Source organism: Brachyhypopomus gauderio, chromosome 1, assembly GCF_052324685.1.
Source record: "Brachyhypopomus gauderio isolate BG-103 chromosome 1, BGAUD_0.2, whole genome shotgun sequence".
NCBI lineage: Eukaryota > Metazoa > Chordata > Actinopteri > Gymnotiformes > Hypopomidae > Brachyhypopomus > Brachyhypopomus gauderio.
Genome location: NC_135211.1, coordinates 7,492,548 through 7,520,163, shown reverse-complemented (window position 1 = coordinate 7,520,163; position 27,616 = coordinate 7,492,548). Strand labels below are relative to the sequence as shown.

At 45.5% G+C, this 27,616-nt stretch overlaps 2 protein-coding genes across 2 annotated transcripts in view; both read right to left on the bottom strand.

Annotated features, from left to right (window-relative positions):
* Positions 1-27,616, bottom strand: part of LOC143475714 (cadherin-1-like) — a 121,673-nt gene that overhangs the window by 35,551 nt on the left and 58,506 nt on the right. The window lies entirely within an intron of this gene.
* On the bottom strand, positions 4,834-9,787 carry LOC143475972 (cadherin-1-like). The gene is made up of 13 exons (XM_076973894.1): positions 9,682-9,787; positions 9,342-9,469; positions 9,094-9,249; positions 8,792-8,936; positions 8,513-8,685; positions 8,303-8,431; positions 7,953-8,138; positions 7,669-7,854; positions 6,763-6,918; positions 6,248-6,392; positions 5,951-6,123; positions 5,771-5,873; positions 4,834-5,430 (listed from the first exon to the last, which is right to left on the bottom strand). Exons 2-12 carry the CDS (start codon positions 9,351-9,353, stop codon positions 5,781-5,783), a joined length of 1,554 nt encoding a protein of 517 aa, XP_076830009.1. The 5' UTR covers positions 9,354-9,469; positions 9,682-9,787; the 3' UTR covers positions 4,834-5,430; positions 5,771-5,780.

Below are 27,616 nucleotides of genomic sequence, written 5' to 3'. Positions count from 1 at the left end.
TACAGGAAGTCTTAGATATATTCACTGTGACGTAGTGCCAGAAGCAGCAGGAGGTGAGGGTTGGGTTGTGAACTCTTTAATGTCCATATTAAATTAGCTGCATGCACAGCACAACGCAAGATGAAGGGAAAAAAAAAAAAAAAAAAAAAAAACGCTAAATAACCACTATGTGCATGTAAGCGTAAACTTGGCAGGGTAAGGAAAAGGTAACTGAGCGAGCCAGTTCAGCACACAGGCTCGCTCATGTTAGGTGCAAGGAATGCACAGCACTGAACAACGGGACCTGAAGGCATTTAAGTAGTGAGAGTGATGAGGAATGGGTATGCAGGATAACCAGTAGGTGGGGGAGCGAGGGAGTCTACGGGAGGTGTAGTGTGCCCCCCCCCCCCCCCCCCTTCCCCCCAAGGAAGGAAAAAGGAGATCAGCATGGGGTAGGAGCCAGTGAAGACCTAACATGATGCCGTAGTGCATATTGGGGAGGATGAAAGGCAAGTGCTCTGAGTGCTGTTGGATGGAGAGGTGTGAGCGGGAAGAGCGGTAGGTGACCAAGCTGCTGCCCACAGGTCCAGGATCCTGAGAGAGTTCTTTGCCATGAGGTGCGATGTTGGAACTTGTGACCAGTATGAGAGTGCGAGAGCTGTACTACAAATTTAACACACCTGCTCCCTATGCACACCTGAGACCTAGTAACACTAACAAGTTGCATGACATTTTAGGGAAAATGACAAGCAGTGCTCAGTTTGGACATTTAGGGGCGTAGTCTCTTAGGAGTGTGGTCTGTTAGGGGTGTACTCACTATTGTCTGGACTTTCTTTTTCTAACAGAGACTTGGCTTGATAGCAATGGAGCAAAAGTGCTAAATGAAGCTTTGCCTCCCGACTTTAACTATTTTAATGTCTCTAGAGTAAATAAGAGGTGGTGGTGTTGCATGTTTTTACCATAAAGCATTCCACTGTAAGCAGATCTCATTAGGGGAACATCCTACGTTTGAATATCTGGCAGTACAACTCAACAGTACTTATTCAGATTTTGGAGAAATGCTTTCAAGGATTTTAATTGATTTTGATTATGTTTTAATTGCTGGGGATTTTAATATTCACATGGATATATCCACAAATCCACTCACTTCAGAGTTCATGAGGATGCTTAACTCTTTTGATCTCATACAGCATGAGGATCTCAGGCCCAACTCAAGCACGGCCACATTTTAGATTTGATCATTTCTAAATGCATAGAGGTTAATAATACTGAAATTACTGATGTTGCAATCTCTGACCATTTTGATGTATTTTTCAATATGTCATTATCTACTAGAACACTCAGTGAAAAGCGCACAATAACCAAGCGTTATCTCAGTGCTGGCAGTGCCGTGGCCTTCACAGACATGATACAGTCCCTCCCTCCTCTCTCGGAAAATGGGAATGAGCTAGTTGAAACATTCACACACAGAGTTAGGAACTGTATTGATGCTGTGGCACCAAAGGTAACTAAAATTATCTCTGGTAAAATTAAGATGCCCAGGAGAAACACTCCATCCATTGTAAAATTTAGGCAAGCTTGTAGGCAGGCTGAGAGATGTTGGCGAAGGTCAAAATTGCAAGTACATTTTGATATTTATAAAACAACATTGCAGAATTACAACAGTGAAGTGAAATCAGCAAGGAAAATCTATTTCTCTACCTTAATCTATTCATCCAATAATAGCTCAGCTGTCTTGTTCATAAGTATAGATCAGCTAGTAAACCCCACCTCCCGTGTATTCCCTGAGACTGTTTCAGTTGAAAAATGTGATGAGTTTGCAATATTTTTAGGGACAAGATTACTAGTTTAAAGCAGAACATAGCAACAAGCACTAATAGACTATCAACCCTTATGTAACGCAACTCGCGCTGCGGAGCGAGAGGACGGACACAAGTGCTGAGAAGAGCGAGATTTATTAAAGGACATACCATAATCGTTGTCGTAGTAACAGGCACGGGTCGCAACGGGAGAGCCATCAAGGTTAGACAGGTACAGGGGCATTACGAACAGAGAGTACACGAACCAAGGCAGGGCAACACGGAACAGAGAAAATACCAGACAAAGGACAAGGGAGACTCGGGGGCTTATATACATTGAAACTAAACTAGGGACAGGTGACGGCAATGACACAGGGGCGTGGTAACAAACAGGGAATCACGGAGACAAACGAGCGGGGCGGGATAAACAGGCATGGAACAACAGAACCACGAGGAACAGAGACATTGGAGTGACAGCGGGGAGAGGGGGCGTAGCCATACGTGACACCTTATATCAGTTACTCAGCCTAACTTTAATATGTCTTATTTCCAAGAAGTTGACATGGTAACAATACTTGATGTGATTTCATCACTAAAATCCTCTACATGTGAACTGGACCCTTTACCAACACACTTTTTCAAGCAGGTTCTGAGCTCATTAGTTAATGAAGTTCTAACGATTGTTAATCAGTCTCTGCAACTGTCACGGTGAGGCGGCCCCCTACCGGTCGCCTCCGTCCACAGCGGCTGTTGTTGTTGTTGTTTTGTTACGTCGTGTGCGTCCCTCAGGTGGGCGGAGCCCGTGATCCGTCTCACCTGAGGGTCGTTTGTTTGCCTATATCTGTCTTGTCTTTGTACCAGTTGACCGCTGGTCATTATATCCTTAATTCTGATCTACTCACTGGTTTTTGGTTTGCGCACTTCTTCATTAAACCATCCTTTTTCCCTGAGACTTGGTGTGATCGCTTCCTTTTTGTTCACACTCCCTGCCCGTCACAGCAACTAGGAGAATTCCCTAATATTCTTAAAACTCCAATGGTTAAACCCCTATTAAAGAACAGAAATCTTGATCCCACAATTCTCAATAATTATCGACCTATATCTAACCTTTCCTTTCTTAGCAAAATCATTGAAAAATTTGTGTCAATCCAGTTAAATGATTATGTCAAAATAAATCAGATAAATTACACTTTTCCGTCTGGTTTCAGAGTTCTCCACAGCACTGAAACAGCACTAGTTAAGGTAGTAAATGACCTGAGAATGAATAAGGATGCAGGCAAACTCTCAGGCCTTATTCTGCTAGATTTAAGTGCCGCTTTTTACACCGTTGATCATGAAATACTTCTTGACCAACTACAGAGCTGGGTCGGCCTTAGTGGCTTAGTCTTAGACTGGTTTAGATCATACCTAACTGGGCGTAATTACTATGTAGCATTAGGTACCTCTTCCTCCACACGTCAAAAAATAACTTGTGGCGTCCCCCAAGGATCAATTCTTGGACCGTTACTGTTCAACCTATATATGCTCCTATATATATCATTAACAAACATGGTATTAGTTATCATCAATATGCAGATGACACTCAACTTTACATTTCTCTAGAACCTAAAGCCCTAAAATCAATTTGCTCACTGTTTGACTGCATAGATGACATACATACATGGATGTCTGACAATTTTCTGCAATTAAATAAAGAGAAGACAGAGGTTCTTGTTCTTGGTAGTGATTCATAAAGGAATGATGTCCAGACTTATTTAAATCAAATGAATCTGAATGCCAAAAAATGTGTTAAGAACCTGGACGTCACCTTTGATAATGAGCTCAGCTTCAAATCACACATCATGACTACATGCAAGACAGCTTATTTTCACCTTCGAAACATCGCTAAGGTCTGAGATATGCTCTCTCCTGCTGACAGTGAAAAACTTGTCCATGTATTTATCACATCAAGGTTTGATTATTGTAACGATGTTCTATCTGCTCTTCCAAAGAGCTCCATTTCTCACCTACAGCGAGTTCAGAATGTGGCTGCAAGGGTTCTAACCCACAGGAGAAAGAGATCATATTACACCTGCACTCCACTCACTGCACTGGTTACCTGTCAGCTTTACATTAGATTTTAAGGTTCTAGTCATGGTTTTTAAATGTCTTCATGGTCTTGCTCCTCTTTACCTCAGTGAAATGATGGTTAGATATGTTCCAGTCAGGTCTCTCAGGTCTTCAAACAGTAATCTACTGGTGATTCCTAAAAGACGATTAAAGATTGGTGAGGGTGCTTTTAGCCACTATGGCTCAAAGCTCTGGAACTCTCTTCCTGAAGAGCTCAGAGGCATTTCATCCCTGCACAGCTTCAAGAATAATCTCAAAACCTTCCTGTTTAGATCTGCTTTTAGTTAAGAAACTCTCCATCTTATTTACTTCATTACATTATGTTGTCTATTATTTTATAATTTCATAATTTTATTGTGTTTGTTTCCTTTTTACCTTTAATTTATTTTAATATATATATTTTTTTTCACTTTGAGTTGCATGTATGGATGAAATGTGTTATACAAATAAAGATTATTATTATTATTATTATATTTTGTTGCTGGTGGTTTAGTCATTAATGGCTGTATATTGAGTTATTTTGAGGGAAGAATAAATTTACACTGTTATATAAGCTACACACAGACTACTTTTAATTGTGTCAAAGTATCATTTTGTCAGTATTGTCCCAAAAAGATATCTCCAGAAATGTGAGGGGTGTACTCACTTTTGTGTATCTTTGTTCTAAGATCCTTTCGTTTGCCATTGAGCCCTTCCATATCACTACAGAGGAAAGACACTTTTACTATAAAACACAAGCTTGAGTTATGGGTGGAAAAATACCCCAATTTTAATTCTTAATTCAACTACACTAATTCATATTTACTGTTGCATGAAAATGTTCATGAATCATCTTGACTGTTCGAACATATTCATACATTATCTTTGGTAGTTAGCTTTTTAATGTTCCAATAATATTTGTGTATTATACAGTGACGGGCTTAAAAAGACAAAACTCAATAACAAAAACTCTTGGATTCAATTTTATAGGCAGAATTAAAGGTTTTTAGAATACATGCTGCTGTCTACATATGATTACAGAATCTCAACAACTCCACAACCTATGCAACGTATGCACTGTAGAAAAGCCTAACAATAAGTTCATTCCAAGAGGGCATCACAGAATTACCGACTCTCAACAACCGAACGCAGAAATTCAGGAAACTCTTAGGAAATTCAGAAAATTAAGGAGAGAGAGAGAGAGAGAGAGAGAGAGAGAGGTGCTCTAGTTCCCATGATGCTCTGGTTGCAGCACAGTGAGGGGGAGGACTGTAGACTTCTTCAGTACATTAAAAGCAAGTTTGATCATCCTCCAAGAAAGGAAGAATCCTGTTCTACTTTTAATAAAATTGGGATAGCAACTATGAGGACGATAGTCAGGAGAATATCAGGTACTTGAAGATAAATGAAAAAAGGATTAATATATTAAGATAATTCACAGAAGTACACTCACAAAAGAATTGCTTAAAACAGAAGAAAATCTATGTATTTACAAGTCATAGTCTATAGAGTACTGAGGTTCGGTTCGGTGGTATGCCCTGAAGAGGTGTTCAAGCAAAGAATCCTGAAACAGTGAACAAACAGGTTCAGTTTAGATTGGATGGTCTAAAATTCCTTAAGTTATGGGCAATAGTGTTGAGCATGAACAAAGAAATGTCACCAGTTACTGAACACAATTACAATTTCCAGTTTAGACTGTTCATGGTCTACTGATATTTTCAGTATTCACAAGAAGTACAACTGTTTGTAGATTGTGAGTTTAGTAAAAGTCTAGAACATGAGAAATTAATGCAGTAATCAAGTACACGGTTCATAAACTTTTTATTTCATCACTTTACCACAAAGAGCACCACTATAGACCTTTTTCTGACTTCTCAGTAAAACATAGCTATTAGCTAACTTACCAAGAACCTCTTAAGATATAGAAATAACAGCTTTTCCTTTGCGTGCAAGACCATGACCCTGTAAATCTGCAGCTTGGATTTCCAGTGTGTATTCAGGATATTTCTGAAAGATGATCATGATTAACATTACATCCGATCTCATTCCACATTAAATTCAACCATTCAGAAATCTGCACTCACCTCTCTGTCCAGTCCTTCAGCTCCCACTAGAATCGCCCCACTGACGGGGTTGATGGTGAACATGTTTGGGTTTGGCTGTGCTGGAGTCTGACTGAGGATGGTGTATCTGATATCAGCATTGTCAGTGTTGGGGTCGTCTGCATCAGTGGCTGTGACCCTCATGATCTCAAAGCCTTCAGTTAAAGAATAATGAAGACCATAATAGGATAGAAAATGACAAATAATTATTGAGGCCATAATACATAAATATCAGCTACCCAGTATAGCAACTTGATATTTAACTGTTATCATAGCTACCTATTTCACAACCTCCTGGTACACTGCCAACGAATATGTCTTGGGTAAAAACAGGCTGATTGTCATTCTGGTCAATCACATTAATAACAATTTCCAAAGGCTGTTCTTTTACACTCCCATCTTGGCCCTCAGCATGGGCTTGAAGCTAGCAATGTTTGAAAAACATTCAAATAGGTAAAAATTCTGATATCTAGACTGATTCTTTTATTATACCAAGTTACATAGTAACTTATGCTCAGCGAAAAGCAGTTAATAATTAATAATGACATCTACAGCCTGAAGCTGCGATGAGATGAAAAATATTGCAAATAGGTTTAATGACTAAAATGCCTGGACAGATTTTCTTTTACAATACTAATTAAAGAATTATTGATTAATTAGCTTCCTCTTGATTGATCAACATCTGTCTGTAATATTTGCCTGCAAGACCACTTCTAACATTTAAGGACAGATTAGGCCAATCATCTACAATAGAACAGAAACAAAGTTGCACTAAGATCAGAAACATGCCTCACCTCATACATATTATTTTCCTCTCTGTCTAGAGATTTTGTCACATATAACCACCCAGTAGCATTGTCCACAGTGAAAAGGCCCTTAGGAGGCTGGTCTGCCCCTTCACCACTGATACTGTACCACACCGGACTTTTTTTAGCAACACTGGACTTGACCTGGATTAAAATGTAACAATTTAACAACAAATTAATATCAAATCTGTCACGTCTAGCCCCGCCCCCACCTGTCAAGTCTGTTTTGTTTATACAGCTATGTGCTATCTGTCAGTATTGGTCCCTCCTTGTGTTTTGTATCCCTGCCCCTCGTTATTGTGTTCAGGTGTTACTTGTTGAGTCTGGTGTATTTAAACCCCTCGTTTTATCTAGTCTGTGCTAGTCATTGTTTGTTGGTACCACAGCCCTGTTGGCTGTGTCTATGAAATTGGTTTCTATGGATTTATCTCTATTGTCTCCAGGGTTGCCAACTTTTGACGTTCACTTAGAGTGAGATTTTAACCTGGAAAAGGTGGCGAGTGTAAATTGTTGAGCGGGGGGGGGTTGGCGAATGTAAAATGGACACAAATTAAGTGTTATATCGCGATCTATCGATCGCCGGTGATTGGCGCCAGAGCGAACTAGTAACTCATTGAATCATATATGTGGATCAGAGGTAAATAAACTGAAATGTTTTTTCGGCATGAGATATCGGAAGTGTGGCGTGAGAGCGTGTGAAAATGGTCAAATGCGTGTGTCTCACGCTCAATGCGTGAGAGTTGGCAACCCTGTGTCTCATAGCTAATGCTACATGTCTGGAATGTGTCTTTGTTTAATTCTTTGTCAGATTTGACACATGATGACCCAGACATTACAAAATCAGATATTTGGTGAAAGTGTTTGTTGCTTCAGTTAAAGGTCCATTGAGCTCACCCGAAACATCCTTTTGGGGAAAGGTCCTCTGTCATTTTCTGGTAAAAAAACAGGAGCCATTTCGAACACATCAATAACATTCACAATGACTGTGGCAGTGGAGGTGGTCAGAGGTTTGGAAAACTGAACCTCATTCTCAGCGATCACCAACAGAGTGAATGTGCTGTTTCTCTCAAAGTCCAATGGCTGAACAAAAAACAAAAATAAAAGCAATAAATTCAAGAACCATTCAAACTAAACACAGCAAATATCATGTTAGCAAACCAGTTTCTAGGGTGCAGTACCTTGACAGTAGTAATGATGCCCTCCTGTTTGTTTGGTCCTGTGCTAATGTTGAAAAACCCACCACTGTTTCCATTAATAATCCTGAACTGTGCTGCCCAGGCAGGTGACTGAGGTTCATCCCCATCAGTCACTGGCATTTTCACCACCACAGCTCCCATTTTATTCTCTGGGACGGACACGTTATACTGAAAGACATTAACAAGCTTCATTAACAATATGAAAAGTGTTATTTTCTGATTGGATATGGGATAAAACCCCATTCACTGATATGTTAACATCCAATTAATCTACCACAGTCGTTAACAGCTGCAAGGTGTCACTTCCATGTACACACTTCTATATTTCTTACCAAGGTCTTCTCAAATTGAGGCACATAGCCGTTGCTGTCGGTTACAGTAATAATAGCTTTTCCTTTGCCTGTGAGGCCTTTACCCTGTAAATCTGCAGCTTCGATCTCCAGTGTGTATTCAGGAGATTTCTGAAAGATCATGATTAAAATTATTTAAGACCTCATTCCACATTAAATCCAGCCATTCCTAAACCTGATTTCTGCACACACCTCTCTGTCCAGTCGTTCAGCCCCCACTAGAATCGCCCCACTGATGGGGTTGATGGTGAACATGTTTGGATATGGCAGTGCTGGAATCTGACTGAGGATGGTGTATCTGATATCAGCATTGTCAGTGTTGGGGTCGTCTGCATCAGTGGCTGTGACCGTCATGATCTCAAACCCTTCAGTGAAACAATGATCATGACATTTTGAACAGAGAATAATAAATGTAGTAAATACCAGCCATCACTAACTACTTCATTAAACTATATAGCCACAAATAGCTACCTATATTTGAAGCTTCTGGTACACTGCCTAGGAATGTATCTTGGGTGAAGACAGGATTGTTATCATTCTGATCAGTCACATTGATTTCAATATCCATTGGCTGTTCCTTTACACGTCCATCTTGAGCAACTGCATGAGCTTGAAGCTGGAATCAGCAGATAATGTCAGAACAGGTTCATTCAAACTGTACATTAATCAGAACAGAAACAAAGCCTCCTTCAGCAGAACACACTGCATCTTATGTAAGCAACAACAATATGCCATGTATCATTAGAAGTAGCAGGAAACAAAATGTCTCCGACCTGATACTTGTCTTTTTTCTCTCTGTCTAGAGTCATTGTAACATACAGCCAGCCAGTGTTCCTATCCACGGTGAAAAGGTTCTTGGGAGGCTGGTCTGCTCCTTCACCAGTGATGCTGTACCACATCGGAGTTTCCTTAGCATTAGTGGACTTGATCTGGACAAAAAAAAGCAGTAATTTAGTACAAATTTAGTAAAAATGTATTAAGGAAAGATTTTTAATCTATGTTGCATATCAACAGCACACACCTGAACCGCCATCTTTTTAGGGAAAGGACCCCTGTCATTTTCTGGATAGGAGATCAGAGGGATCACCCAGTCTCTCTTTCTCCTCCTCAACCCCACAGATTTTGGAAACTCCAGAAACAAGACAGAAGCTGCAGAAAAAACAAAATACGTAACATGATTCAATAATATCCTTCATTGTGCTTGCCTATGAGAGGAGTATCACACAACCAAAAGTGCAGATTTTAGCATTACACACAGTTACACTCATTTATATATGTTTCAGCTTCCTGGAGAAGTAAGCACAGGGAAATAACTTTGGCGGGTCTCCCTGTCGTTGAGAAAGAACAGCACCCACGCCCACCTTGGATGCATCAGTCTCCACAATGAAAGGGCACTTGGGATCAGGGAGATGTAGTATGGGAGCGCTAGTGAATGCCGTCTTTAGAGACGCGACGGCTTGATCCTCCTCGGCGGTCCACCTAAATTGTTGTTTTCTTCCTCCTTTTAGGAGGTTGGTGAGAGGCAGAGTTGTCAGGTTCGCGGTTTTCACACCAAATTGGGCTTGTTTTTTGGGCTACTTTTGAGTTGGACTACCGTGGGAGTTACAAGTCAACACTAAAAATCGATCGCGATATAATACGCAATTTGTCTCCATTTTACAAATTTTTTAGCCCCCCCGTTGACAACTTACACTCAACCCCCCCCCCCCCGTCAACAACTTTGGGCTTTGGGCTAGTTTAGGCTTCTGAAGGGCGGGTTTTACACTGACTTTGTGCGGGATATTTTTGTAGGACCTGGCAACCCTGGTGAGAGGGGCCGCCAGTGCGCCAAGACCTCTATTGAACCGGCGGCAGAAGTTAGCAAATCCTAAGAAACGTTGCAGCTCCTTAGCAGAGCGGGGTACAGGCAAGTTGGTTATAGCTTCCACCTTGCTTTTTATCCATGGCAATCCGGCCCGGGGACAACGTATAGCCCAAGAACAAAACAGTGGAGACGTGGAATTCGCACTTCTCTGCCTTGACGTATAGGTTGTGTTCGCGTAAGCGCTGCAAAACAGCGGAGACATGTTGGACGTGATCAGCAACTGAGGGAGAATAAACCAAGATGTCATCAATATAAACGAACACAAACTGATCAGTCATGTCGCGGAATATTTCGTCCATGAATGCCTGAAACACAGAGGGGCTGTTAGCTAACCCGTCCGGCATCACCAGGTCTTCATAATGGCCCCTGGCGGTGATGAATGAAGTCTTCCACGCAACGCCCTCACGTATGCGTATAGATTATAGGCACTGTCAGGCGCGCACTCCGCAGATATAATTTGGTAAACATGTTCACTCCCATTAGGTGTTCCTGTGAAGCAGAGATGAAGGGAAGAAAGTAGTCGTGGGATGTCTTCCAGGGACAGGACAGTGAGCACGTAGTACCTTGTCGCCATTCACCGCTGCTTGAATGAACTCTGTTAGTGATAGATTCTCACTCCTGCAGGCTAGTTCTACCCGAAGATCAGCTCTCGGCTGACGGCGAAACACAGTCTTCAAGGATGAATCGCTCCAGCCACTCCCCGCTGCCAGCATGCGGAATTCTCTCACCTAGTTGGCCGCGATGCATCTGCCTTGCTGGATTTCACAGTTGGTTGCCAACATCGCGTCCCGCGGTGGGGTGGTCGAAAACGGACCTAAACAGCGCAGCGCTGGATCTTCGCTGTCCTAAAGGGCCGTCCCCCACGCACCTGCCTCCCTGGGGAGGAGTGACAAGACAAAATGAACCTTTTGGAGCTTGGTCTGGAACTGGGCAGGGTGGTAGGTGAAATACATGGCACACTGCATCAGGAAATTATGACAACGTTCTAGAGATCTGTCGTAATGCTCAGGCACGGCTGCCGGAATGCTCAAGGGTGGAGAGGACGCAGCAACAGTGGGAGAGGGGGCAGCGGCTCCTTGGTTCTGCGTAGCTGTGATGACTTGACGAATTGTCAGGTGCCATTCCTGACAATACAACTGTGCAATTAAGACTTCTTAAAGTATCTGCTATATAAACTGAGATCAATATGGCAGAATACATTAGGGGTAAATCAGTCAGCTGAAAGGCTACACACACATACACACACACATACACACACACACATACATCCACACACACACACACACACACCCACACACACCCACCCACACACACACACACAGTCTCAAATCTCCTCTTCTGAACTGCATTGCACATTTTTCAGGTTAGAATCACATGAGAGTTCCAGTGTTATCGTTTTACAAAATGTCATTCTTGGATGTCGACATAAAAGTATCAGACTCTCAGTTCAAAACATAAATGAGCAGGGGTGGGTTTCCCACGAGGTTAAGAAGTACTTAGCACTACGTAGAAGTAGAAGAAAGTGAAAATCCAGCATGTGTCACAGTTCCTGTTTTGTCCAGGAGAGGTCAGGCTGTGTTGGTGCAGTACCTGTGCAGGTCCCACTGTCTCTGTGTCTTCCTGTTCTCCTCTTCCACCCTCATGTTCCACCCTCACGTACGCAGTGTGTCTCTTGCCCGTGGAGTCCCAGGCGTGGACAGAGAACATCTTGTGACCCTCATGAAGAGTGACCTGCCTCTTCAACTTCACTGTTCCATCAGTGGCCACCTCAAACCACTTATCAGTGGTGTCAAACACCATGCGCGATCTTCCACTACAGTCACTGAAAATTACTAAAAGAAAACAAGAAAAACTAAGTAAACAAGTAAACAGTATAACAATGCAATAATACATTTTAACTGGAAGTTAAACATTTCTAATTTTGGGAATAATTTATGAGCATCTAAATGTGCTTAAAATACTGGCATTTTCAAGAAGTTCTCACATATTTTAAGAACTGGGGGATCATTGTTTCTGGTTAACTTTCTTTAGCATTTAAATGCAAAGCAAATAAAAGCCCTCTAATAAAACACAATGTGTCACGCTACGGTCCCCGAACCCTTCCTTTGGGGCGTGTGTTAATGTTGTCTGCGTCTATTCGTCTGCGTCTGTGTACCTCCATGTGTGTGGGTGCGTCTTGTCATTATCCGTCTCACCTGTGGCTCGTCTCGTCATCACGTGGGGTTGATGTGGTCTGTCTATTTAATGTGCGTTCGCGCAGTGTCTTGTGCTCGTCGTTGTCTAATGTTTGAGTCTGCACGTTGTGTGTGCATGTTTTCTGTGCGCTAAACAAGCGCTATATACGTAATAATAAACGTGACGTTGGATTTAAAGAAGGATTCTGTGTCTCGTCCGTCTGCCGCCTCCCGCGTCACAGAACGACGAGCCGTCTGAGACACCACAAATATGCCAGGCTACGCCACCCGGCCAAAGAGGGGCCAGCGCCCCAGCAAGCGGCGACATACTCCTGCCCAACACCGTGCGACCACCGTAACTCCCGACCTTATGGAGCAGGACCCTTTATGCAGCATCATGCTGCTCCGGGCTCGGGAGGCCAGCACTGGGGAACTGGCGGAGTATTTCCACCAGACCGCGGTGCGGATGTGGAGGGAGCGACACCCCTCTCCCACCAGAGACCTCTCGCCCCTGAGGGTCGGCTCCCTCGAACTCTGCTCCACAGAGAAGACCCCTGAGAGCGAGTTCGAGGGGGAGGAATCGGAGGGCGAGGAGGAAGAGGACGATCAGGCTCCCTCGGTTTGTTCCGCCTCCACCGTGGACTACGGCGAGGAGGAGGATTACCCTCCCTCCGTTTGCTACGCCCCCACAGTGGATTATGGTGGGGTAGAGGGGAACGAGGAGGACTACCCACCGTCTGAGTGCTCCGCTCCTGCCGTGGGCTACGGCGAGGAAGAGGAGGAGGAGGACGACGATTACCCTCCGTTCGAGTGCAACGCACCTGCCGTGGGCTACGGTGAGGAAGAGGAGGAGGAAGACGATGATTACCCTCCGTCAGAACGCTCCTCCCCCGCCGTGGGCTACGATGAGGAGGTGGAGGAGTTCGAGTCGGAGGAGGAAGGCAGTCCGCCTCCCTCTGAGTGTTCCGCTGGGACTGTAAAGGGGAGGTGGACACCAGAGACGGTCCCATCCTCCGATCGTTACGGAGGAGAGAGGATGGACTGCTCCTGGGGTGGCAGCCCGGAGCAGTCCATGGAGTGGGACCAAGGAGAAGAGGAGGAGGAGATGGAGACCGCAGGGGATCTCCCAGGCGGTCCGCTCGGGGCGTCTACCAGTCGCGCAGCACCCGGCACGTTCGCCGGTCGCACAGCACCCGGCACGTTCGCCGGTCACGCAGCACCCGGCACGTCCACCGGTCGCGCAGCACCCGGCACGTCCACCGGTCGCGCAGCACCCGGCACGTCCACCGGTCGCGCAGCACCCGGCACGTCCGCCGGTCGCGCAGCACCCGGCACGTCCGCCGGTCGCGCAGCACCCGGCAAGTCCGCCGGTCGCGCTGCACCCAGCGGAGGGTCCGCAGCAAGGACCGGAGGAGGACCGTCCGCTGCAGCACCTGCAGCTCCCGATCTTTCTCCCCTTGTCGCTCTACTCCTGGCGCGTAGTCTGGCGCCTGTTTCATGTTTGTGTATGCCAGTGATCGTAAGTCTTCCCATTTGTGTGCCTAACCCGTTTTTCCCTTTCGTTCCACTATGTGTAAGTGTACCTGTGTGTGTGTTTGTGAATGTCTCGTTAAATGTGTCTAACGTGTTTTCCCCCGTCTTCCCAGGGAGGGTGTTCTAGACTGTGCGTGGCGGACTCTCCGCCGAGGGCGGTCATCTCCCAGACGCAGGACTGGGCGCTTCAGATCCGCCCATCGATGTGGGTTCGGGGCACTCAGTCCTGTTGGCACCCCGGGACGGGTAGTGCCCTTGGTGGGGGCGTCTGTCACGCTACGGTCCCCGAACCCTTCCTTTGGGGCGTGTGTTAATGTTGTCTGCGTCTATTCGTCTGCGTCTGTGTACCTCCATGTGTGTGGGTGCGTCTTGTCATTATCCGTCTCACCTGTGGCTCGTCTCGTCATCACGTGGGGTTGATGTGGTCTGTCTATTTAATGTGCGTTCGCGCAGTGTCTTGTGCTCGTCGTTGTCTAATGTTTGAGTCTGCACGTTGTGTGTGCATGTTTTCTGTGCGCTAAACAAGCGCTATATACGTAATAATAAACGTGACGTTGGATTTAAAGAAGGATTCTGTGTCTCGTCCGTCTGCCGCCTCCCGCGTCACACAATGGCTGTGTTTGAAATAGCCTACTACATACTACAGACGTACTGCTTGGGCCCCAAATCAGAATCCAGTTTGCAGTATGCAAATAAAAATAATTCCAGTATGCGAAACATCCCCGGATGACATACTACTTCCCCAAAATATTCCAGTACGCGAACAGAGCTATCTTCATGGTGTCCTGCAGGGCTATTCAACTATATTTTTCAGCGGGCCAGATTTGGCAGAGATTTTCAGACCTATACCAATACTGTCATAGTGGATGTAAAATTAAAGTGAATTTAAATTGTTGATGGGGGGTGGGGTGGCGAACATAATTTGTTGACCGGGGGGGGGGGGGGGGGGGGGGGGGGATCAAGTTCATCCATGGGCCGCCAGTTGAATAGCCCTTGTGTAATGCATCCCATCATACAATGCTACGTTCACGTGACCCCGTAGTATGCTTTGCAAACTGTACTGCATACTACTACAAGGACCAGTATGCAGTATCCAGTATATACTGAGTGCAGTACGCAGTGTCCAGTATGTAGTAGGCGAACACAACCAATGTCTACCCACCAAAATAAGTCTTTTATTATTTATTAATAATTTTTAATTATTTTAAACTCTGAAAATGAAACCTTTGTTTCAGTAAGATAACCCTGATGAATTTACATTTACGTTAACGTTAATAACAAGGAAATAACTACAGGCGAATAACAATTTATTCTCTAAAACAAATTTATACAAATTAATTTCTAAATAAACCATGAACAAACAAACAATAGATTAGTTGCAGACGTAAAAATACAACATTTTGAAAAGAGCTCCTCTTTCTTTCCATTCGTACATGTTTTAAACATAAAGGTGTTTAGTACCTTTTCCGAGCATTTTGCCACTATGAAGGTGCTCTCTGTGTACTCTGAAAACGAAGAGCTCCGAATCAAATCCAGGTGAACATGGCGGCGACTCCGCAAACGCATACGAAAGTACCTTTGGAGAGGAAAACAAGGCTTCATTTACATTTTCCGACTTGACTTTACCTACTGCCTTTAGAATACGCACAACAACTCCACATATTCATCATGACATAATCACTACATGACCGTTCACAGTTAAACGAACGGACACCAAAGGAAATCACACACAGTAATACCTGCAATATAAAAAACAGACGTCCCCACCGCAAACATTTAGCAGTCTCCATCTAACAAATCGTGAGAATATAATCTCTTTAACTCAAAGTCTCGTGCGCGGCCGCGATTTAATTCAAATAGTATACATTTAACTAGGCTGAAGTAGATGCAACCTGTAAACTTGGTATTTGAACCTAAAATCTATCACACGCAGACAGGTACGTCACCCCAATGATGAGGGGGTCAGCTGTGGTCAAAGGTGTTATAATATTTACCAACCTGCCGTCAGGAGGAGTCAGTCTGGTTCGTATCCCTGACCTTGCCGTGGAGAGCAGTGTAAATATTTCACGTTTACTTGGTTGAAAATGTATAACCCATTTGTGCTACAAGCATTAATAATCTTGTAATCGCGCAGTTACACTCACTTTTTCTATGTGGGAAATAATTGTATGCTTCCCTATGCTGTGTAAAGAAAGTGCCGTTGTTAGCCAAACACTTTTAAAATGAAATCAACGATACTTTCAATTTAAGAATTAAACATATGAAATTAATTCAAAAATTTTTGTAAAACGTTCATTAATAGTCACCGTTTAGGCCATTTATGAACTGTGGTTCCGCACTGAACGTCATCGACAGGTGCAGACGTTATGGTGGAAGAATTTGCAGTTTTTTACTGCAAATTTCAGAATTATCAACTTTAACAAGTTTACAGTCGTTGTGCAATGCATTCGGGCCCACATATCAGCTTCTGCATTCTTGTTTATTTAGCTAAAGCGTTTCCAGTTCTTATTCGTCAATAATCTCTATACAGATGAAAGAGAAGTAACAGCAGTCATGAACTAGTTCTTGCTGGCGTAATATGTTTGTTACAATCAATTTCAAATAAATGTAAGTATTTAAAAATCGAACCATTTTAAATCGATCCTGTTTCATAAACGAGAGGTTAAAATTCGTTCTCATTCTCTGATTAAATCTGTAAAGCAGTTTGACTTTTCGCATTTAATGTTACTTGTCCATGGCTTCTACACAAAAATACATTTATTATTTACTTTTATTAATCATTATCAAGACGTAGGATGCAAATGCAAAAGCAAATTCGGAGCAAAATACATTTATATCGCTGTCACTCGGCTCCGACATCTAGTTGATTAGAGTCTCTCTAAGAAACTTTAGATGTCGCTAATATAAACGCCTTCTATCGTCTCTTATCGTTGTATTTTGTGGCAAAAACGCTCCAATTAAAGTGGTAACTGAGTCGGGACTTTTATAGCACCTGCTTAATTTTAATATGAGAATGCATGTTTGATGTTTTTCCATGTTTGGCTGAGAAACCGGGTGGCATAAGGTGACACCCTAAAAGATGCCACCATAAGATAGACTACGAGTGCGATGTCTCTAATGTCCGACTGCAGTGAATCCATACGGAGATAAAAGACTGATTTGTTTGGAAAACAAATGCGAAGTGGCGCAAAGTGAGGGAACCAGGAGACAAGAAAAAAGGAGACACGGGAGGAAAGAGGTAAAAACTGATGAACTATCTATCAAGATATGAAATTATAGTGAAAGCACGGTGCTGGTAAAGTTGCGATGGTGATTTCGATATTATAAAAATCAGGTTGATGAACGTTATTTCGCTAAACATACATAGGCCTATAGCCTAATGTTAGCTAGGTCTGACGTAAATTCTGTGTAAAACAGATTAAGCTAATATTTACTCATTATCTGATAAGGAAAACATTGTGAAATTACTTTGAATCTTACAGAAATGAAGAGGAAAGGTAGCATACATAGTTTTTTTCTCACCAAAGAGAAAGGTGAGAGACATAGAAAATAAACAATCAAGCAAGGTAAACGAAGATGAGGTGGAAGAAGAGAGAAGAGAAGGACAAGGTGGAAGGAGAGAGTTAGGAGTTGGAAGGAGAGAGAGAGAGAAGAGAAGGATAAGATGGAAGGAGAGAGAAAGGAGTTGGAAGGAGAGAGAGGAGGACAAGATGGAAGGAGAGAGAAAGGAGTTGGAAGGAGAGAGAGGAGGACAAGATGGAAGGAGAGAGAAAGGAGTTGGAAGTTTAAGTTTAAGTTTATTTATTTATAAAGCACTCTCTACACAGCCAACACTGACCAAAGTGCTGTACATAAAAAGTCTAATGACTACACATGAAAAACAACAAACATAGGTAAGGAAATCACATATTAAAATGTTAAAATGTTAAAACGAGTAGCCCACCATAATACACAAGGCTAAATAAAATGAATAAAATAAAGATAAAAAGTGTTAAATCATGAATAATATACAGGGTTGCCACCTCTCACGCATTGAGCGTGAGACACACGCATTTGACTGTCTTCACACGCCACACATCCGATTTCTCACGCCGAAAAAACAATCTAGTTTATTTACCTCTGATCCATATCTATGAATCAACGAGTAACTAGTTTGCTCTGGCGCCAACCAGCGATATAATACTTAATTTGTGTCCATCTTACACCCCCCCCCCCCCCCCCCCCGTCAACAATTTACGGTCGCCACCACGCCCCCCCAACCCCCTGTCAACAATTTACATACATTTGTGCTTCTTTGTGCGCTGGAGGTCATGTCTGTAGTCTTGGGAGACTGAATCGGTAACAGTTAAAGCTGACCCTTCAAAAAAGGCAAAATTGTCTTTCTGTGCTGCCACAAAGTCACAAAGTGAAAGGAGAAGCTGTGTAGCCATGTGTATGTCAATGTCATGTTTCTGCAACTGCAGGCTCGTGGCTTGGAACCGCTGCAGTATTGTATCCTAAAAGTGTGCCATGAAAGCTATCTCTAGGATGTCCAGCTTACCACAGAGTGCAGAGGCCTCGCTTCTAGTTTCATGTTTCTCCCGTGAATCTTTGGAAATATTGTTCAACGCCTCTCTCAACTGTGACATAATATTTCCAAAGAGCCTTTGTTTATTCAGCTCTTGAACTCCAGCGAGTATCTGACAAAGATTTCAGTGTGAGCTTCACATCTGTATCACGGAACACCTTTCCCCACCTGTGTGTTGACGAGGCACAAAATGTGTACATTGATTACAGAAAGTCAAAGAAACAGCCAGCTTCTAGGTTACTGTCAACAGCATTGACAGCAACTAAATTCAATGAATGTGCTGCACAGGGAACATAACAAATCAATGGGTTTATTAGTTTCAGATGAGCTTGGACTCCATTGTACTTTCCTGACATATTACTTGCATTGTAATAAGACTGGCCTCGACAGTTAGTTAAGTCTAGGCCCATGTTCTCCACCATTGCAACAACACACTCAGCCAAACTGTTCCCATTATGATTTTCAATAGGTCTCAAAAGCCAGAAAATGCTCAACTACGTCGCCATCATTATTTACAAATCTGAAAATAAAAGTGAGTTGGTCCACATGAGCAAGGTCTGGAGTGGAGTCAACGATAACGGAGAAGTATTTGGCTTCTTTAATCTCGCTGATAATTGCTTCCTTTGTTCTTTCTCCCATTAAGTGGATAAATTCCTCACAGATTGTGGATGAGAGGTAGGACACAGAGCCTTTGCCCTTGCCTCCACACCTTTGGAGATGGTCAGCTATAAAAGGGTCAAATTTGGCCAACAGTTCGACAATGCCGAAGAAATTACCATTGTGAGGTGATCCCAACCACTCATCATCTCCCCTGAAAGCAAGGCCCCTCTCCCCCAAAAACTTAATTATGAATGAATGAATGTTCAATTTATATAGCGCCTTTCAGAATACCCAAGGCGCTTTACAATTTTACCACAGGTACAAGTCTCAGGCAACCAATCACACACACACCGGCGAGAAGCGGCAGCCAATTGTGCACAGCGTACTCTCTACCGGGATCCACAGCCCCCTGGGGGACTGAATGGGGTGCAGGAAGGGGAGAGAGGACAGACCCTAGTGGCAGAGCACCATCCACCACTGGGCATACAAGCACACACAAATTCATGCACAGACACTCAGACAACTACTTTTTGTTTTATTGAACAGAGAGACACAGACACACACTCAGGGACTGCCAATTTACCTAACCTCCATGTTTTATTTAGACTGTGGGAGGAAACCGGAGATCGTGGAGGAAACCCACACAAACACAGTGAGAACATGGAAACTACACTCAGATAGGGACTTGAACCCAAGACCCCAATGCTGAGAGGCAAACGTGCTAACCACCAAGCTCTTTTCAAAACTTCCCGCCAGTATTGCCTCTCTGCATCACTTTGTTTGACAATATCAGAATCAACTCCTGTGTTTTTGGAGCGACTGTGTAATGCTCACCAATACGCTCAGAATGTTTCCAATCAGAAAACCCGTGGACAAATGCATTGTGCTTACTTGTAAACAGTTTGCAAGCAAAACAAAAGATGCAACCAGATGAAGGGGAGTAAAGTAGCCACTGCCTAGTCACAGACTGGCCATTAGGTAGAGAGCATTTGATTAAGGAATTTATGAAACACCTAGTGATGCGCCCCATGGTCCTATCCCTACTTGAGGCAGGGTACTTTTCACTTCGATTTTGAAAAGCAGCTGCTCCTCTATTAACCAGAATAGACTTGGCCTGTTCAGTAATGGCACTTGGCCATAAAGCAGGGTCATTAACCGTTTCAAACCAGGAGTTTGAACCCGTAGTGTGACGCTGGGCGGCGGTAGACGGATGAGACACAGAATCCGTTCTTTAGTGGCAAACGTCACTTTAATCACAAATAGAGGTTGCGCAATAGCGCACGGGCAACACAGTATAAACACACAACGTGTAGACTTAGACAACGACGAGCACAGGACACTGCGCGAGCGCACATTAAATAGACAAACCACATTAACCCCAGGTGATTACGAGACGATTCACAGGTGAGACGGATTATCACATGACATAGCCATCACCACGAAATATCCACAGACGCAGACGATGCACGTAGACTACGTAAACACACGCCCAAAAGGGAGGGGCCGGGGTCCTCAACGTGACAGACGCCCCCTCCAAGGGCACTACCCGTCCCGGGGTGCCAACAGGACCGAGTGCCCCGAACCCACGACGATGGGCGGATCCGACGCGCTCAGTCCTGCGTCTGGGAGGTGACTGCCCTTGGTGAAGCGTCCGCCACGGACCGCCTAGAACACCCTCCCTGGGAAGACGGGGGAAAAGACGGAAGACACATTAAACGGAACGTTCACAAACACACAAACAGGCACGCTCACACACAGTGGCACAAGAGGGAAAAACGGGTTTGGTACACAAAGGGGAAGACTGACAAACACGGGAACACACACACACGACATGGGCACCAGGCTTCGCGCAAGGAGGAGAGCGAGCAGGGGAGAGAGGTCCGGAGCTGCTGGTGCTGCAGGCGCTGCGGTAGGCGGTGCTCCTCCTGCCTTTGCTGCGGACTCTCCGCCAGGTGCAGCGCGGCGGGCGGACGTGCCAGGGGCAGCGCGGCGGGCTGACGTGCCAGGGGCAGCGCGGCGGGCTGACGTGCCAGGGGCAGCGCGGCGGGCTGACGTGCCAGGAGCGCCGGGGCTTGCGTACGCGCCTGGTGCGTCGCGGCTGACGGACTGACCGAACGGGCCGTGTGAGTGGTCCCCTTCGGTCTCCATTTCTTCCTCTTCCTCCTCTCCCTGGCTCCACTCCATGGGCTGCTCCGGGCTGCCACCCCGGGAGCAGTCCATAGCACTGTCTCTGGAGCGAGCGGAAGAGGGCGTCCGCTTCCCTCTTACGGTCTCCGCAGACCTCTCTGAGGGGGGAGGGCTCTCTTCTTCCTCCGTAGTGTAGGAGCCCTCCTCCTTCTCACCCTTCTCTGCGGTGCGAGAGGGGCACACGGGCGGAGGGAGGTAATCCTCGTCCTCCGATTCTTCCTCCGACTCCGCCTCCTCCCTACCGTAGTCCACGGTGGAGGCGGAGTCCTCTGACGGAGGGTATTCCTCTCCGTCCCCTCCACCGTAGTCCACGGTGGAGGCGGAGTCCTCTGACGGAGGATATTCCTCTCCGTCCCCTCCATCGTAGTCCACGGTGGAGGCGGAGTCCTCTGACGGAGGGTATTCCTCTTCCTCCTCCTCACCACCGTAGTCCACGGTGGAGGCGTCGCATATAGAAGGGGGGTAGTCCTCTCCTTCCTGCTCCTCCTCGGAGTCCTCCTCCCCGAACTCGCTCTCCGGGGTGGACTCGACCGCCCCGTAGACGCAGGAGTCCACCCTCAGGGGCGAGAGGGCGCGTGCTGGAGAAAGGCGTCGTTGGCGCTCACGCCAAATCCGCACCGCCCCCTCGCGGAGCTCCTCTGCCAACTTGGGGTACTGCGTCCTCCGTGCCGCGGCCAGCTGGAAAGCGCAGACAGGATCCTGCTCCAGCTGCTCCTGCGTAGGCACAGCCTCCTGGCGCGGAGAGGAGCCTGCCTCCTGACCGGGGGTGTCCTCCTCCAGCTCGAGCATGCCCACCCGCAGGGGCGCCCGCTCCCGAGATGGAGAGGGAGAAGAGCGGTGATGCCGCTTGCTGGGTTTCTTCCCCTTTTTTGGCTTTGATTTATAGCCCGGCATCTTTCACTTGGTGTCTCAGACGGCTCGTCGTTCTGTGACGCTGGGCGGCGGTAGACGGATGAGACACAGAATCCGTTCTTTAGTGGCAAACGTCACTTTAATCACAAATAGAGGTTGCACAATAGCGCACGGGCAACAGTATAAACACACAACGTGTAGACTTAGACAACGACGAGCACAGGACACTGCGCGAGCGCACATTAAATAGACAATCCACATTAACCCCAGGTGATAACGAGACAATTCACAGGTGAGACGGATTATCACATGACATAGCCATCACCACGAAATATCCACAGACGCAGACGATGCACGTAGACTACGTAAACACACGCCCAAAAGGGAGGGGCCGGGGTCCTCAACGTGACACGTAGCTCCTAACGTGATACTGGCCTCAGTGTACCCCTCCTGATTTGACACGACTTTCTCAGGTGATGCCTGGTCTGAGCATGGGCCTGAGGCCTGGGCCTGACAGGCTGGGTCTATGCTTGATTGGGTCTGTGAGGGCTCCTGTATGATCAAACCAGTGGTGGTCTCTTCATTGTTGCAACTCGGGCTACTGATGACATTATCAATATTTGAATGTTGAGGCTTGTCAAAAAAGTTAGAAATCAAAGGCACATTAAAAAAAAAAATCGGCCTGCCTTGCCTCCCTATTTTTTTTGGCTTTTCGTTTTGAAGCCCCACTTTTTTGTTTGCAATCCATATTACTGATGCCAAGAGTAATGTTAGGGTGTTATATCTATTGGATTTTAATGGTTACTTTCACAACTGATTGTAATAATATAACAATAATATAATACAGTATAAATGAGTATCCACAATACAATACAAGGCAACAAGCCTTAAAAAAGGGCGTTGGAAATGCTTAAGCTTTTTTCAAAGGCTTTGAGCCTTTGAAGGTGCAGTGTTGTATAATATAATATAATATAATATAATATAAGCCACTTCTATTCACACTGTACATGTTACCCTTAGGCGAAATTATGCATAAGCATGACATCAGTTTCCATTCCTACGCAGACGACACTCAGCTATATTTATCGGCAAAACCCAATGATTTAGGCGCAAACAGTAAGATTGAGAAATGTGTAGAAGAGATAAAACATTGGATGGCATGTAACTTTCTAGCACTAAATGCCGATAAAACAGAATTGATAATAGTTGGGTCTAGGGCTGCGAGAGACAAGATACATAATGCAGCATTGAATCTACATTCTTTTACTATAACCCCCAGCGCAGAGGTAAAGAACTTGGGCGTCACAATAGACCCAGATCTCTCGTTCGATACACATATTAATAATATAACTAGGGTAGCGTTCTTTCACTTGCGCAACATTGCCAAAATTAGAAACATATTAAATATTAGTGATGCAGAAAAACTAATCCATGCATTCATATCCTCTCGTTTAGATTATTGCAACAGTCTCCTAGCTGGATGTTCTGGTAAATCGATAAACAAACTCCAGCTGGTTCAGAACACAGCAGCACGAGTTTTAACAAAAACTAAAAAGTTTGATCACATTAGTCCCGTACTATCGTCATTACACTGGCTGCCAATTAGATTCCGTATTGACTATAAAATACTTTTATTAACATATAAAACGCTGCATGGCTTAGCTCCAGACTATCTTAGTGAACTTATTGAACAATATAACCCAGCGCGTTCACTTCGCTCGCAGGACGCAGGGTTATTAACTGTTCCTAGGATCAAAAAGATCACAGCAGGTGGAAGAGCCTTTTCTTTTAAAGCTCCACAATTGTGGAATAATCTTCCTGCCTCTATTCGGGACTCAGACACAGTCTCAATGTTTAAAACTCGATTAAAGACTCATCTGTTTAGTTTGGCCTTTGATTAATCTGTTACATATTTACTACATCTCGTATCTTTTCTCCGAGGTTCACCTGGAGAGTAACATTGCAGTCGGAGCCTACAATACCAGCATCGCTGCTCCGACACGGAATGAAAGCCTGGCGTTCATCAACAGACATTTACAGTGACAATATCATAACCCAGAACTTTCATTTTTACCTTTACTTAGTCTGATTGTGTGATTTGTGTGTGACTTGTGTATTTGTCTGTATTTTGTGTAATCTGTGTGTTAACGGGCCGCCCAATGGAGGATGGGTTCCCTTTTGAGTCTTGGTTCTCCCGAGGTTTCTTCCTATTCCCCACTATCTTAGGGAGTTTTTCCTCGCCACTGTCGCCCTTGGCTTGCTCATTAGGGTTCTGGACCCGTAGTATTGTTAACCTTTTAAATCCTGTAAGGCGCTTTGTGACAACATGTGTTGTGAAAAGCGCTATACAAATAAACTTTGATTGATTGATTGATTGATTAAAAAGGATGTTGAATGTTAAACTGCTGAACAAGTCAGGTTGCACAGGTTGAATACAAAGCAAGTTGTCAAGCTGAAAGTTCAGGTTGTGAGGAGGAGTGAAGCAGGGGGCTATATATAGAGAAAGCCCAAGTCTCCGCCCAATCAATATTGAAAAAAATATTGAAAAAATATTGAAAAAAAAATCAATATTGAAATTCCACTTAGACTTCCAAATATTTTTCACTGAAAATACAGTAGCCCTTACAATGACTTTAAGTCTTAATACACTATTATTACAATGCAATATAATATAATGTAAATGCCAGTGAGCTTTTTAATAGGGTGTTTGATGATAAATCTGATTGTTGAAGGTTTTAATGTAAGAATGTTGTTAGGAGTTTCGATAAATGGACTTAACAATATTGGATTTTCGTTTAAACTTCCAAAATTTCTGCCATGTGAGGAGTTTCGATAAAAGCAATGCCAAGTGTAAAGTGGGAGTGTTGTATCTGTTACGGTGACAGTCCCAGACCCTTCCCTGTGGGCGTGCCGCTACGTTGTCTGCGTGTCGTTATGTCCATGTTTGTACTTCCGTGGGTGTGGGTTGTTCGTGAGCGTGTTTGTAGTCGCACCTGTGCCTTGTCTCGAGATCACGAGGGTTTGTGTTAATCACCTATTTAATGTGCGTTCGCGCAGTGTCTTGTGCTCGTCTTTGTCTAAAGTTTCGTGCCAGTGTGAGTGTCTGTGTTTTTGCTCACTCTCCACATGGAGCTTACACGTCTATTTTTGTTTAATAAAACGTTCAGTGTTGCAACGTCCTCGCTCGTCGTGCCTCCTCCCTCGAGCGTGACAAAAAGACAAGCCGACAAGATGCCAGGGTACACAGCAGCACAGAAGAAGGGGAAGAAGGTTAAGCGCCGTCACGCCACTTCCCCTGCGCGTCGCTGCGCAAGGCCAGTACCCGACCGGGAGATGCAGCAGGACCCAACTTGTGCGCGCCTGCTGCGTCAAGCTCAGGCGGCCGAAGATAAAACAGAGGCAGAGTGCTTCCGGCTGGCCGCCGAGAGGCTGTGGAGCGTAGGGCGTGGCGCTCCAACCCAGGCATTCCCCGAGGAGGAGTCTGATGCTCCTATTGTGTTGGGTGTAGGTGCCTTCGCCCTGACCCCTCCCAAATATGAGTTTGGGAGCGAGGAGTCTGGAGAGGAGGAGAGCCCCCCCCTCCGTTTATTCAGAGGAGAGCGAGGGCGAGACCAGCGTCCCCTCCGTTCACGCAGCTCCTCGGACGTCCAATGAGGAGGAGGTCAGCCCCCCGTCGTCATTATACTCAGAGTCAACGGTGTATTACGGGGAGGGTGACGAGGACACCAGCCCTATTCCCTCCAACCACGCGACCTCCACCGAGCACCACGGTGCGGAGGAAGAGGTCAGCCCTCCCTCTTCCATCATCTCAGCTCCCACCGAGTATTACGGGTAGGGAGAGGAAGATGTCAGCCCTCCCCCTTCCATCGTCTCGGCTCCCACCGAGTATTACGGGGAGGGAGAGGACATCAGCCGCCCTCCGTCCGTTTGTGCGTCACCCTCGGAGCATGACGATGAGAGCGAGGGGGAGGATAGCGTCTCTGGGTGTTCGGGGAACACCGTCCACCTTGGGAAAGAGGTTCCTCGGTCCCCCTCGGCGGTGAGGAGCATGTGCCGTTCCCGCGACTCGACCATGGAGGAACCGATGTCCATGGGTCGGAGCGTCTCGGAGGAGGTGGAGATGGAGACAGCGGAGGGTGAAGCACCAGTGACTCCGGGAGCGCGAGAGGGTCCCTGTACTGACTGCGGTCCAAGTTGGGGTTTCGGCGCGCATCTGGAGACACTCGGATACCCGCTAGCGCCGAAGATCCCCGAGGGAGGTCCACGGGCGTACCGAAGAGCGCAACACGCGCTGGAAGCACGGAGCCGAGGACCGAAGGGGCTCCGCTGCCTGTTCCGCCGGCTTCGCCCGCCCCGCAGGCATTTCCAGGAGGGATAGTGCCACCATTGGCGCTCTGGCAGGCAGCCCAAACGTTGTCGTGGCTGCCTGTTCCAGTCTGTATGTCTACCCCAGTGTTTCTCCCGAACCCCCTGTTCCCTCTTATGCCTTTTGTGTTTAATGTTCCTGTGTACGTGTTTGTGCTTGTACCCTAGTTCAATGTATTTTCCCCTGTTTTCCCAGGGAGGGTGTTCTAGGGCTGTTCATGACGGTTCCCACCATCGGGGGGAGACAGCTCTCGGAGGCTCGTGATCCCGGCGGCTCCGGACCTGCCCGTCGGTGTAGGTTCGGGGCTTTCCAGCTGCGCGGGACGCTCCGGGAGTAGCGAGCCCCTGGCAGGGGGTTCTGTTATGGTGACAGTCTCGGACCTTTCCTTGTGGGCGTGCCGTTACGTTGTCTGTGTGTCGTTATGTCCATGTTTGTACTTCCGTGGGTGTGGGTTGTTCGTGAGCGTGTTCGTAGTCACACCTGTACCTTGTCTCGAGATCACGAGGGTTTGTGTTAATCACCTATTTAATGTGCATTCGCGCAGTGTCTTGTGCTCGTCTTTGTCTAAAGTTTCGTGCCAGTGTGAGTGTCTGTGTTTTTGCTCACTCTCCAGACGTCTATTTTTGTTTAATAAAACGTTCAGTGTTGCACCGTCCTCGCTCGTCGTGCCTCCTCCCTCGAGCGTGACAGTATCTGTAACGTTTCTGAACAGCGGGAGTGACGCAATTGCAGGATTTTGAATATTTATTGTACATAAGGTAACAGAACACTAAACCACACCACAACAGACAGAAAGGGACTATGCTAAACACAGAGGGGAAGACACTACTAAACGGGTAAGCAATACAACTTAAAAACCAGACTATACACGAGAACATAACTCAACAGGCCAGGCAAACATGATGAGAGGGGATACACAAATAAGGCACGAATACTAGGGGGTGACTAGTAACAAGTAACACCAAACCATGAACTAACAGACAACGAGCGAACTAACAACAAACACCCACTAACGACAAGAAACACAATACAATGGAAGATCAAACTAACAAGAAACAACTAGCTGAATAGGCAAAGAGACCAGAGAATCACAACAGGAAAGACAAAGACAGAACTAACCATACCGGCACATGAGGAAACGAAGGGAAGACAC